Consider the following 13,980-nt stretch of genomic DNA (forward strand, 5'->3'; position numbering starts at 1 on the left):
GAAATACACAGGAAACTTGGCCCATTAGAAACTCTTAAATTGTGGAAGGGTACACAATTTCATAGTTTCTTTAATTATATTAGTATTTATATTCTAAAAGATAATTTGCCACATGAACACTACGAACACTTCAAACTCTTGTTTTGTGCCGTAGTTTTGCTATCTTCTGGAGTGTACCGTAATAATTGGTTAGTTGCGGGTGATATGTTAAAACTTTACGTCGAAGATTTTGGAAAACTTTACGGCGCAAGATATTTGACTAGCAATGTGCACAATTTGATCCATATTGCATCAGAAGTACAAAAATTTGGACCTTTGCCTTCTCTTTCCACTTATCCCTTTGAAAATGCGTTAGGACAATTAAAAAAACAGCTTCGCAAAGGTGATAAGCAACTTCGACATATAGTCAATCGATTATCTGAGATCGAAGCATGTACTCACAATATTCGGAGTAAGAATTATACAAAATCTCCAATTGCATGTAAATCTAAAAAAATGGAGATACAATTTTACAAATGCCAAATTTTATTCTGTGCAAAGGCAGTGCAAATGAGTGGTTCATGAATAAAAAGAATCAAGTTGTCAAATTCATTAAGGCTTCGGAACATGACAACAACATAAGTGTATTTGGTCAAGAAATTACTAACGTGACAGATTTCTTTGTATCTCCTTTCCCATCAAGAACTATCAATATATGTCTTGGTGATATCACTTATTTGTCATGCTATGAAATAGTAACCAGTCCTGATAATATTAAATGCAAATTAGTGGCATATGGTATCGATACAAATTCGGAATATTTGTTCATACCTTTGCTACATACGTTGTCCTAGTTTTGAGAATTTTATTACGATTATTTAGAATTATTACGATTATTTAGAGGGATTGACAATGTTATTATTTATTATGCATTTATTAAGCATTATGTATGTTGTATAGAATTTTTAGTTAGAAAATAAACATTTTGTTTGCGAAATATAATGAAAAGAAAAATGAAATAACGGTAAAAATGAATGAGTATTTTTAATTACCCTACGCTATGTTAGTTTCCTTTTGCGGCACGTTGATTTCCGCATTTGTTTTGCCTTGGATCGTTCTATTGCATGTTTTAAAATGTTCATAAAAAATGATCGTACCATCTCGTCAGTTGCTTTGATTACATTGGTGCTTCCTACACACTTAAACAATTTGAACAAGTTATGGAATGAATTCATTGCAATTTTGTTTCCTGATTTTGAAATTCCGGTCCATGTGCACTTAGTTAAAAAAAATCGATCAAAAAGAGTGTCTAGGGTGGCTAACATTCTGTTGTTAATGTCTTTGTCGTTTACACTGTGTTTCAGTAAATTTGACATACGTGTGAAATACTCTTCCTCTGCTAAATCTTTTTCAAATATTTGTAAATCTTCTACTGTTTTGATGAAGGGGTGTTCTGTGTTGGCGGTATCAGTGGTGCCTATTTCCGTATGATTGAGCAAAGAATTCATCTGTACTTCGATTATGCCCAAACGATTCATAATTTTCTTCTGTTCCTTTAGTATTTGTTCGTAATCCCGCTTCGGTTCAGCTCGAAATTCCTTGATTACGTTTGTTTGTGCTTCGATCAAAGCTTGTATCGTTTTGCAGTTACACTGTTCTGTCACTTTTGTGATTGGATGATTGGACTCCGAATATTCATTGATTAATGACATCGTCGGTGGAGATGGTGTAGGAGGGAATGCGTATTCGACCCCACTTTCGACGTGAATCGGTTTCATAGAGTTTTCTACTACTCTTTCCGAAAAAATATCCGCATAAGAAGCAAGCTTTCCTGCGCTGGAGACTGTTGGCGCCTGTTCGGGATCTGTTGATGATTCGCCGGACATAATCGTTATTGCCGATTCAGCATTCGCATATGACAATCCAGTTCGTTTAATCCAGCACTTTTGTCTCGTCCAACCCTCTCCTGGAAAACTGTTCTCGTTCATTAACAGTTCTTTAATGTTTCCTTTCAGGTTTGGCCATAATAGATAAGTGTTTTTATTGCTCGTTCCTTGGACCCAGGAATCAGGAACGATAGACAACTCCCCGTACCCTTTGGGACCACGCGTTTGGACGATTGTGAACGGCATAATAAGTTGATGCTGTAAATAAATTGAATCCCCGTTACTGTGTTGCAGGTAATTTTATGCATTGGAGCACGAGTATTTGTGGTAGCTCTAATCGTTGTACAAAAACACATTATATCGCGTTATACTCACTTGTTTATTTATTATAGATTCCGTTACCAATCTAACATACTCCACTTTTCCAACAATGTTTTACCATATGTGTATTTTACAAACTTTGATTTCTTTTTAATTATTTTCAGTCAAACGATTTCACGCAATAACAAGCAAATGGACAATTCACTGCTGAAACTGGAACTGATTGGATCTCGGGAGCGTGTCGGTGAAAATTACCATGAAATGTAGGTATTGTTTTTGTGTAAGAAGGAGAAAAAGCATAGCTTCGATGTGTTCGATTGTTGTGTAAAAAAACTTATCGAAAGTCAACGAATAAAAGTCTAATGAATTTTGAACGAATAATTTAAATTGTTGATTTATTTCATTTCAAAAGTGGTTGGATGAAAAGTTTCAAAACTCCGCTGAAAATTTTCGGGACCGTGAATGAAACAATTCACATTTATGGTTTGTTTGTTATAATTATGGCCCGCTTTTTTTTCATCCACGAAGTCTGTTAATTACTGCTGTAAGTATACATATAAGTCTACATATACGACTCCGTATATAGGTCGTAGTAAGGTCGGATATCGCTTTTTGGTTATGTGGGTAGCTATAACACAACACCTCATTAAGTTACGGGAAAATCTCCAATGGAGCTTCTCACGGGCAGACCAGTAGGTCTTTACTACTACCTGCATTAAGAACCGACCCTTATTGAAATCGGGATGAAAAAGTTCGCGATAAAGACATGATCAGCAAGATGCATGGAAAATTGTACGCTGATAGAAAACGCCATGCCAGGGATAATGCGATAAGTGTTGGAGGCAAAGTGTTCATAAGAAATTATGAGATAGGTAAATTAGAGCCTACTTTCCGAGCAGAACGTTTTACAGTCGTAGAAAGAACTGGCACAGAAGTAGTTATAACCGGTGAAAATGGAAACATGTATCGAAGACCAGTAGCTCACATAATAAGATGTCCCACGACGAATAGCACAAGGAATACTCTACAAGCAGAAGGTAAAACTAATATTCCATCCTTAAAAATATCAGATGGGACAGGACAAAAGCAAGGCCAAAACGAGGGTCCCTTGCCCAGAGAGAGACCAAAGAGATACGTCAACATACCATTGAGGTATAGGGAATGATTTCGTTTTGTTTATTCCTTAGTATGTTTAACTAGTGTTATATTGTTAAATTTGTCTAGATTTGTTGGACTAGGTGAGGGATGTAGAGTACTAGACTATAACGATTAATTCAAATAATGTCAACTGGGTAACGCAAAGCAGTAATGTCAACTGGGTAGCAAAGGTAACGTGTGTTACAGATAGGTAACGGGGATACCAAGAAGAGAATGGAAAACCGGCAGTGTGTTAGCGAACGTGATCATGATAGGACGTAAGCCTGGAACAGCTTAATAAACGAACAACTCTACAGTATGTAACAGCTTGGACGGTCTCTCGGATGATGAAATTGTGAGCGAAATGAAAGAGCAGAGAGTAATCTCTGTGAAGCGTTTTTTGCGAAAAGAGAATGGAGAAATCAAGCCAACCAACTCTTTCCTCCTCAAAATTGACTCTGTCGCGATAGCCAGCGAGATAAGAGTAGGGTGTTTAGTTGTAAAACCCCGCACCTACTATCCTCGACCGATGATTTGCACAAACTGCTTGATCATTGGACACACCAAAAACAGATGCACTGAGGTAAATTGCTGCATGCTAACTGTGGAGAGAGGGAGCATGGAGAATGTTCATCTCTTACTAAATGCAAAAATTGTCTCGGTAATCACACCTCTTTGAGCAGATCTTGTCCATCCTACACAAACGAAGAAACAATTATTAAAATAAAAATCGACAACTGTATTTCCTATGCTCAAGCCAAAATCATTTTCGAAAATAGGAACAAATCAGTCAACGACAGACTACAGCTCGCGCAGCAAGTATCGGCGAAAGACCAACAGATAATCGAACTGACAAAAACTGTTGCATCACTACAAGCAAAGATGGAAGAGATGAGTAACAACACAGCAAAATTGCTAAAAGAATGAGATAACCTACGCAGAATGTATATCTATACCATAAAACACAAATCCAACACGCAAACAGAATCCGTCAACTCCGATAGTTCAGACCGGAACTGGTTTTGTTTGGAACTATCGGAGACCGGAACTGGTTTTGGAACTGGTAGCGCTCTCGCAGATACTGAAGCAAAAGTTAAAACGAGAAAACGATCAAAAACCCGTAAAAATCATAAATTTTTCCATACACGGAAACTATCTCTGATTTGCGCAACTTTTCTTAACTCCTCTACAATCTATGATGAACCACTTAAATAATAATCCGAATCCGAATCGCTCACCCTACATTATTTCATGGAATATCAGAAGTATGAACAAAAATATTGAGGAACTTAAAATTATTACTCTAAAATACAAGCCTTACTTCATCGCTTTGCAAGAAATTAATCATATCCCAAATATTCTACATCACAAAACTTTAAAAAATTACGATTGGACCTTCAACAAGAAACCAACACTACAACATAGCGTTTGTCTCGGAGTTAGAAAAGATATCCCATACAAAAATCTCAATATTTCATCCGACTTACCACTATTAGCAATCTCAACTAAAATACCTTTCGATATGACAATAGTCTGTACCTACTTACCCAAAAAACTGCATCCAACTAAAGAAACTTTCTGTTTATCTAACACAAACCCTTTATCAAATCAACGGTCCTATAGCCCTTATGGGCGATTTAAATGCCTGAAACACAAGATGGAATAACCCGCGTAGCAATAATAGAGGAAAGATACTTGAAAATATATTTAACTTTAACAACCTACAGGTTTTAAGCAACAAGGCTCCCACCAGAATATCGCCTAGTGATGGTACCGGGTCTTGCATTGATCATTGCGCAGTGTCAACTTGCTCCGCTTCATTATTTAGTGTATCAGTAGAAAAAAAATTGCACGGTTCTGATCACTTCCCTACCCTCACTAATAACTACCTCAATGATGTCCACCCTAGGCTACGACCAAGGTGGAAATATAGTAAAGCAGACTGGTCGAGCTGTAATTTTTTTTATAGACAATATTATTACTGAGCCTACATTGCTATCAATTGAAGCTTTCTGCAGTGTACTTATTAAAGCAGCCGAACAAAGCATTCCACGATCGACTGGTAAAATCCCACGAAAAAACGTTCCATGGTGGAATGAATCAGTCGAAAAGGTAATCACAGACAGGAGAAAAGCGTAAAGAAAACTTAGGAAAGCTAGCAGAATACAGAACAATCCTAATGCCCCATATCTTGCATCACTGTATCGAGAAGCAAATTTGAAAGCCAAAGCAGAAATAGAAAAAGCAAAAAAGAAAGCTGGGATAATTTTGTCACAAGTCTAAACCCATCTTTGTCTTGCAAAGACGTATGGAGAAAAGTCAACAGCCAGCCTATCGGGAAAGAGGCAACCCTCTTTTCCCACTCTTGTGACAAACAATGCCCCAATCACCAACCCATCAGGTGTAGCAGAACTTTTTGCACAGCATTTCTATGAAGCTTCTGCTACATCCAAATATTCTGCTTCCTTCATTAAAGAACAGACCATCAGGCGAAAATCAATACTTATCGATACAAATAGTGCAAGGTATAATCAAAACTTCTCTCTAGGAGAACTCAACTGGGCTCTGCAAAAATGTAAAGGAAATTCTGCAGGACCCGATGACATTGGGTACCCACTGCTTAAACAGCTCCCTGAAAACGCATTACAATGTCTTCTTAACATATACAACAACATATGGTATGATTCCGGCTAAATGGAAATCTAGCTTCATTGTACTTATCCTCAAAGCAGAGAAACCCAACTGGAGGAGAAGTTTAGTTCAAGAACTGGAGGAGAGAAATCTTCTAAGTACCCAACAACACGCATACAGAGGGGGTCGTGGTACGGAATCATATTTTGCCTGTTTTGAGAATGTTTTGGCAGAGGCCAGAAAAAAGAAACATCATACTGATTGTGCAGTTGTTGATCTATCTAAAGCTTTTGATCGTACCTGGCGCCCGGGCAAACTTGAGCAACTGAATAAATGGGGACTAGGAGGACGTCTGATCCAATTTGTAACATGCGGGATCGATCGAGGTTTTAACGCGACGGTCGCCATGTAATATGCATCGCGGAGCGCACGGGTTAAGTCGGCTAGGCGACTTCAGATGTTCAGAGGGAACATCCCTTACTAGCTCGTTGGAGACTTCGAGGCCTTACCTTGGGTAGGGGAACTCTCAAAGCTCTTGAACAGATTTGGACATTTCATACAGTTTAGTAAAGTTTAATTTACTTAATTTAGGTTCAGTTTATGTTAAATTTAAAATAACTTTTCCTATTTGTATGGTTACATTGTCTAATAGTTTTTCCTGGTTGGCGACTAAGGTATAAAGCATTTGTCGTAAACAAAAGTGTCGAATTTTATTTGGATGGATGGACTTGAGTTATTGTATGTTATTTCGAATAAGTCTTGTTTTGTTTGTTCGTTGAACAGCATGGTCTAAAAATTTGTTTACATTAACGTTCCGCATGGAGGCAAGAACTCAAGGTTCTTGGCGTAAGCAATGTGTCCCCTTACGCTGCGCAATTTTGGTTCGATATGGGTTAGGTGGCTTGCTCCAGTTTAATCGCCGATTTACCGTTGCTGCGCCTGATTCCTGTGCGCCGGGTGTTTGCTTCTGTTTTGTTCGTATCATGTTGCACTGCGTCACTCGCTAGCCGGGTGTGCTGGTCGGTGTTTGAATGTTCATGTTTTATCGTGCGTTAGGTCAAGAAAAACTAAATCTGCATTTATTGCAGTCTTGATAAAATGTAGGTTACTGGTTTCATGAATTGTTTGTCTGAAATTATGGTATGGAGCATTGTTTGTTTCTGTGAGGTTAAGAAGTGTCTCTGTTAATAAGATATTGTTAAGCTGTTTAGCAAGTATGCTACAAATTCATTCAAGATTTTCTCACTGATCGTACATTTCAAGTTCAAATAGGTGCTAGTACATCACAACAACAAAATCTAGAAAACGGGGTCCCACAAGGAGCAATCCTATCACCTATCCTCTTTCTTATTAGCTTGGAATCCTTAATTTCATATATTCCTACTAACATTCAAACCTTTATCTACGCGGATGATATAACCCTAGTTTCATCGGACATCTCGGAAAAAAGAACAGAATTAAATTATGATTTGCCTTAAAAAAAATTTATAACTGGTGTTGCAAAAATGATCATAATCTATCCACTTCAAAAAGTAAAATTTTACACATTTGTAATAACTCACACAACAGAACACTAAACCTATAGAAATTAATTAAAACATTATTCCCAATGTAAGATCAGCCAAAATTCTTGGAATTGTAATAGACTCTATATCTTCAACAGTTGGTTCGTACCTAAGTTACTATATGGTATTGAATTTATCACCATGGGCAACATTAACTTTGGATGCAAACTGACTCCTTTTTACCAATCCGCTTTAAAAAAAGTAACAGGGGCTTTTATAACCCGCCCAAATAATGCTGTTTTATATGAGAGTGGTCAGCTACCTTTGGAATGCGTTATAGCATTGAAAATGATCAATGCAGCTGGCAGACTTCTTGAAAAAGGTCTGCAAGCAGAGTCTTTTCCTGAAAGATCCAACGATCTGTTTAAACAGCTGACAGGTCAAAACATACCAAAAATCGCCCAGCTCATCAAAAACTCCGATAGATGTTGGTTTAGTAACAGTCCGCAAGTGGACTGGACTTTACACAGACTGCTTGGAGCGGGAGGTAACAAACAAAAAGCAATGCAACACTTCCGAAAGCTCATAACTGAGAAATATAGGATCTTTCACAAGATTCATACAGATGGTTCAGTCAACGACAGCTCTGCAGGCTGTGGAATATTCTCCGCAAATACCAGCAACAGCATAAAGCTATATATGTTATATTCTCAGCGGAAGCTATAGCCATCGCCATAGCATCAGAGGAAATCACAGTCACCGACAGACCTAACGTTATTTTCACAGATAGCGCTAGCGTTCTGAAGGCATTGGAGAAAGGCAGTATGCGGAACCCCCACTTGCAAGCGATTGATTCGGTTTCGGAAAACCGATCGATCGTCTATTGTTGGATACCGGGACACTGTGGAATAAGAGGTAACGAGACAGCAGCCCAACTTGCTAATGAAGGTAGACGTATTAAGGAACTAGTCGAAGTACCCATCTCTAGAGCCGATGCATCGGTTTGGTGGACAAGGTTGGTAGAACAACATTGGCAGAACAAGTGAAACACCTCACCACTCATGAACCTCAAGATCATCAAACAATCTACAGCACCGTGGACCGACCCACCGGACCAAAATGATCAAAGAGTGATCACGAGACTGCGAATTGGCCACACGCGTTTGACTCACACGCACAGACTGAAAAAAGAGTCTCCTTTAATCTGCTCGTTTTGTGGAGTGGAATTAACAGTACGACATCTTTTTATTGACTGCTACGGATATTCCTACGGTTGACAGGAATAAACATGACATTGGACATCATATCGAGGTGGTACTGTCAAACAATCAAAATGAAATAGAAAAGCTGCCGAGGTTTCTAAAAGAAACTGGACTTTACAGGGAATTACAGATTGCAACATACCCATGGTTTATTTTTTTTTCTTTTTTTTCTATGATTATTATTAATATTATTTTTTTTCTTCATCTAAATTTTGAAACATTCTGCCTCCAGCTTCCGTGGCGATAAGACGTGTTTCGCTGTGGAGCGTCAAACGGGTCATTTGCGTACGGCAGATAGTGGTCATTGTCCTCGTGTGCGATAGCGTAATCAACGTGATTACCTGTATCGCACTAATCGGTGTCTCCGCCTTTCTCCGGCTTTCGCTCGGAGTTTGTGTTTATCGATCGAGTGGCGCCTAGCCCCGATCAACGTGTGTTCTTAGTGTTGTGAGTGTGTGTATCTGTTGATCGTTGCGATAAGCAAGCGTATCCACGCTGCATCGTCGCATCGATCGTGATCAGTCCAGTGTGTGTGAGTTTGTGTGTGTACCTTTGCGCGCGTGCTGTCTATCGTGTGTGACGGTAAGTTTTGTCCTGTCCCACCTCTCCCGTTGTCTTCGGTCCTGGCATGGGGTCAGATAATTCTGACTCGGAAAGGGAGATTGAGCCCAATGTAAAGCGTAAACCAGGTCGCCCTAAGGCCGCTCCTGCCACTAAAAAGGTGGCATTGGAAGAGAGACCGTCTTCCTCGAAGGCGTCGAGTGCCCCACCGGCAAATAGTTTTTGTGCCCCGCTGACAAAAACTAATCAGCCATCTGAACATCGAGCTCGTGCTTACCCGGTGTCGTGGGAGGGTAAGCCATTAGTTTATTTTATGCCACGTACCAAGCAGCTCGATGTAAGGACGATCGCGGCTGTTTTGTTTAAAAAATACCCGGGTGTTGCCGATGTGTTTCGGATGCGCCCAAACAAGATCAGGGTAACCGCAAAGGACCGGGCTCAAGCCAACGTCATTGCGGCTGATCCAGACTTTACGGAGCACTACCGGGTTTACATTCCCGGTAGTCTGGTGGAAGTTACCGGCGTGATCGAAGACTTCGATTATCCGGAGGAGGAGGTGATTAAATTCGGCGTAGGTGCATTTCATGCACCAGACACGCCGAAGGTAAAAGTCCTTGAGGCAAAAAAGCTTTTTAAGCTTGATGCCTCATCGAAAAATGAAAAAAAATATATCCCGACCACCTCCCTCCGGATCACGTTTGAGGGAACGGTACTTCCGCAGGCCCTCATTTTAGAAGGCCTCCGGATACCCATCGACCGGCCATACGTGCCAAGGGTGGCCACCTGTTCGAAGTGCAGCCGGATTGGACATGCCGATCCGTTCTGCACTCGCAAGATTTGCTGCGGAAAATGCAGAGGGGCTCACGCTACCGAGGAGTGCAAAGCCCCATCCCAAAAATGTTCGCATTGTCGGGAGGAGTGGCATGAGGTTGCATTGTGCCCTGTGTACCGGAAACTGCAAAAGGAGCAGACCAAAACGGTAGCCGAGCGGGCACGCGGCTCGTACAGCGATGCTCTCAAGGGAGCAAACGCATCGAACCCTTTTGCAGTTTTGGGTACAACTGCAAATGGCGAGCCTAGTCCGACTGCACCCGAACAGGTGCCACTGAGATCGGTAAAGATCATGAGAGTGCCCTACAAAAAGGTACAGCGGAAGGTTTTAAAGACGAAAAGTAAACCTTTGGCACCACAGCGCCACGCTAAAGTTTCTTCCCCCGGTCCAAAACGTGACGCTGATCCCAAAACTCCTGCCCCCCAAATTGCCAGGAAGCAGCCCAAGAAGAAGCGATCTTCTCGGACCGAAGCTCCGTTGGAAAGCCTGGCTTTTCCGACGGAGCCCACGAGCTTCCCGAGAACTCCCACCCCGTCCCTTTCCGAGATCCTTGAGTCCCTCCTAATGACCCTTAACCTCCCGCAGCATCTGCACATGATCGCTACTTGGGCCCTTCCTTTCCTGAAGGGAATGATCAAACAGTGGCTGGCTCAATGGCCATGCTTAAGTATGATGGTCCGTTTGGATGATTAATGGCTCCTACGGCTACTATCATACAGTGGAACTGTAGGAGTTTGCTTGGCAAGCTAAACTCATTTAAAGCATTAGTGGGCGAACACAACTGCGATGTGTTTGCCCTCTGTGAAACTTGGCTATCGGATGAAATTAAATTAACCTTCCCGGGATATAATATAATCCGTGAAGATCGCGTTACTAGGGGTGGGGGGGTACTGATTGGTGTTCGAAAGAGTCACACTTTCACCAGAATACCTACCCCTAGACAAGAAATGATAGAAACTGTCGCAGTTAAGGCAAAACTGGGCGTTCTTCACGTGACAATTGCATCCATTTATATCCCCCCGATAGCCAACAATGAAAAAGAAAAAATTGAAAAGTTCAAAGAGGATCTTGGAAATTTAGCAGTGGTCTTGCCTGGACCGCTTTTGATCCTGGGAGACTTTAACTCCCATGGAATCGACTGGGGGTGCGATAAGGATGACATTCGCACTCCTATCATCCGAGATTTCTGCGACAGATTTGGGTTTTCAATTCTCAACTCAGGAGAGGCAACTAGGATGCAGACACCTCAAAGTAGGGCGAGTGCACTGGACCTGTCTCTATGTCCATCAGCAATGGCCCTGGATTTTAGTTGGAAGGTAATCCAGGACCCTATTGGCAGTGACCACTTGCCGATAGAAATTTCCTACATCAAGGGAGGATGTCCAGTAGATGGAACGCCCGTTAAATGTGACTTAACGAGGAACATCGACTGGACGAGATACGGTGAATTAATAGCCGCTTCGCTTTTACTTGACTTGGAAGATTTGTCTCCTGTCAAGGAGTACGAAAAACTTGTTTCAATCATAAACAAGTGCGCCCTTGAGGCCCAAACAAGGCGCTCCCACCAAGCAAGGACATTTAAAAAACCTCCCACTCCTTGGTGGGACAAGGATTGCCAAGTGGCTTTTACCAAGAAGCGTGAGGCATTTAAAGCCTTCCGGGACACGGGCTCGAGGTCCTTATATGAAAAATATAAAGGACTGGAGAGAACGTGCAAAAACCTGTTGAAGGCGAAGAAAAAGGGTTATTGGCGTAGATACGTCAATAATCTAGACCCCACCACTTCACTTAATTCGCTTTGGAGAATGGCTAGAAGGATGCGAAACAGCAACAACATCAATGAGAGCGAAAGCTTTTCTGGCGAGTGGCTGTATGAATTTGCCCACAAGCTTTGCCCCGATTTCGTTCCTGCGCAAAGCTTTACACAACATGCGCCTGGTAGTGACCCTAGGATGGACTCACCGTTCACAATGGTAGAGCTATCACTTGCTCTCCTATCAAGCAAAAATTCCTCCCCAGGTCTGGATCAGATTGGTAGCAAATTGCTTCAAAATCTGCCCGACATAGGGAGGAAACGTCTGTTAAGCATCTTTAACAATATGTTGGAGGTCAACAGCGTTCCGCAAGAGTGGAGAGAGGTGAAAGTTGTCACTATCTTGAAGCCTGGCAAACCGCCATCAAGACACGATTCTTATCGGCCAATATCGTTACTGTCGTGTCTGAGGAAACTCCTTGAAAGAATGATTCTTTTTCGGTCAGAAGAATGGTTGGAATCAAACAACCTTCTCTCGAATACCCAGTTTGGTTTTCGTAAAGCCAGGGGTACTAATGACTGCTTAGCCCTTCTGGTAACAGAAATAGAGCTTGCTCGTGCACGCAAGCAGAACATGGGATCTATTTTCCTGGATATACAGGGGGCATTTGACTCAGTATCACCATACAAGCTGAGTCAAAAATTAGAAAATGTGGGGCTGGGTCCAAAGTTGAACAACTTTCTGTTCAACCTTTTGTCGGAAAAAGCTATGAGTTTCAACAATGGTCATGTGCAACTAAAGCGGACCAGTTTCCATGGACTAGCACAAGGGTCCTGCTTGAGCCCCCTGTTATAATTTCTATGTCAGTGAAATAGATTCTTGCCTAGCTCCGAACTGCAGCATTAGACAATTGGCTGACGACGGCGTCATATCTTTTGCAAGCAGGGACGCCGCCGAAATCCAACTGGCTTTACAAACCACTTTGGACAACCTTGCCGAGTGGTCTGAAAACCTTGGTATCAAGTTCTCTGCAAAGAAAACTGAGATGGTAGTCTTTTCTCCCTTCAGCGACACGACAAAAAACAGGGAGAAAAGACTATTTGACCCGAAAATTGATGTCTTTTTGTACGGTGAAAAGATATCAACTACCGACAATTTTCGATACCTTGGTGTTTGGTTCAACTCAAGACTAAACTGGAGTACACACATCACCCATCTGGTGCAAAAATGCAGTAAAAGAATCAACTTTCTAAGGACAGTCACAGGATTCTGGTGGGGCGCACATCCATCAGACGTCCTGCGACTGTATAAGACAACGGTACTATCCGTGTTGGAATATGGCAGCATATGCTTCCATTGGGCATCCAACACGCATATCCTCAAATTAGAGAGGCTACAGTATCGTTGTCTTAGACTCGCACTAGGGAGCATGAAATCCACACATAACATGTCCCTAGAAGTGATGACCGGAGTGATGCCGCTGAAACTACGTTTTGAAATGCTGTCGCTTCGCCTTCTAATCCGTTCTTCAGTATCAAATCCCTTGACCGAAGAAAATTTTAAAGCGCTTCTAGAGACAGGTTCTAAGAGCAAAATCTTGAAGATCTATGAAGATTTTGTTGCCCTACAAGTGCATCCTAGCGCTCCACAGGCATTAAACCGTGCTGCCCTTCCTGAGACCTACAGTTCCCTTTTAACAACAGATTACTCGTTGCACGAGGAAATTAAGACCATACCGAATGATCTTCGCCCGATGGTAGTCCCGGGCGTTTTCAGGGATAAGTATGGCCATTTAGACCAAAGTAGCCAGTATTACACTGACGGATCATCCTCTAAGGAAGGCACCGGCTTCGGCGTTTTTAGTGAGTCCGCCGAAGCATTTTTCAAATTGCGGGAGCCGTGTAGTGTCTACACCGCAGAACTAGCCGCAATCTTGTACGCACTATTGATTATAGCAGCGAGACCTTCGGATCAGTACTTCATTTTTACAGATAGCCTTAGCGCTATCGAAGCACTAAGGTCCCCGAAGGCTGTTAAGAGTCAAGATTTCCTTGTCATTAAAATCATAGAATTGCTTGGCTCCATGTTCGACAAGGCGTTCAGGATTTCGCT

At 41.7% G+C, this 13,980-nt stretch overlaps 1 protein-coding gene across 2 annotated transcripts in view; it reads right to left on the bottom strand.

The window, feature by feature from the left end:
- LOC118503138 overlaps window positions 1-13,980 on the bottom strand; it is a 132,211-nt gene that overhangs the window by 60,175 nt on the left and 58,056 nt on the right. The window contains exon 4 of one of the 2 annotated variants that reach the window (XM_036036105.1): window positions 492-2,123. The exons of the other annotated variant lie outside the window; for it this stretch is intronic. Within the exon in view, the coding sequence (XP_035891998.1) occupies window positions 1,038-2,111 (1,074 nt within the window). The 5' untranslated portion in view covers window positions 2,112-2,123 and the 3' untranslated portion in view covers window positions 492-1,037. Of the gene's footprint in view, window positions 1-491; window positions 2,124-13,980 lie in introns of those variants that run through there. 2 annotated transcript variants of the gene reach the window in all.

Source organism: Anopheles stephensi, chromosome 2, assembly GCF_013141755.1.
Source record: "Anopheles stephensi strain Indian chromosome 2, UCI_ANSTEP_V1.0, whole genome shotgun sequence".
In the NCBI taxonomy this organism is placed as follows: Eukaryota; Metazoa; Arthropoda; class Insecta; order Diptera; family Culicidae; genus Anopheles; species Anopheles stephensi.